Consider the following 603-nt stretch of genomic DNA (forward strand, 5'->3'; position numbering starts at 1 on the left):
GTGTAAAAATGGGACATTTAATAATAATAATAATAATAATAATAATAATAATAATAATAATAATAATAATAATAATAATAATAATAATAATGTTTGCATTAGAAATGAAGAGGGAGATATCTTACCTTCCTGGCGCATCATTTTCCTAATTTTATCTGATATGAACTTTATTTCCTTCCGTTCGCCTTGTGTTGTAAAGTTTATGAAACTTATGAAACAGACTCTTCTGTTAGTTACTCCTCCAGACTGTCGGACACACACACACACACACACACACACACACACACACACACACACACACACACACACACACACACACACACACACACTCACTCACTCCTCCACGGAGAGACTCTTTTACAACTCCGCGACAGTCTATAAAGAGAGGATGAGCGGCTTTAGCAGCGCCGATGCGGCTCCGCGTGTCCGCTTTTGCGCGTGACCTCTTTGCGCGTCTCCGGCTTGCGCGTGTCCGCTTGAGTCTGACGGACAGACTCGGAATGAGTGAGTGAGTGAATGAGTGAGTGACGGAGAGGTGAATATATAGTCAAGTCCCCCCTCCTTCTCCTCCTCTCCATTCTCTCTCTCCATTCTCTCTCTCTC

At 42.5% G+C, this 603-nt stretch overlaps 1 protein-coding gene across 1 annotated transcript in view; it reads right to left on the minus strand.

Annotated features, from left to right (window-relative positions):
• The window catches only part of clcf1 (cardiotrophin-like cytokine factor 1), a 14984-nt gene extending 14381 nt beyond the window's left edge, over positions 1–603 (minus strand). The window contains exon 1 of the mRNA XM_027154544.2: positions 126–603. Within this exon, the coding sequence (XP_027010345.1) occupies positions 126–141 (16 nt within the window). The 5' untranslated portion in view covers positions 142–603. The remainder of the gene's footprint in view (positions 1–125) is intronic.

Source organism: Tachysurus fulvidraco, chromosome 17, assembly GCF_022655615.1.
Source record: "Tachysurus fulvidraco isolate hzauxx_2018 chromosome 17, HZAU_PFXX_2.0, whole genome shotgun sequence".
Taxonomy (NCBI): Eukaryota; Metazoa; Chordata; class Actinopteri; order Siluriformes; family Bagridae; genus Tachysurus; species Tachysurus fulvidraco.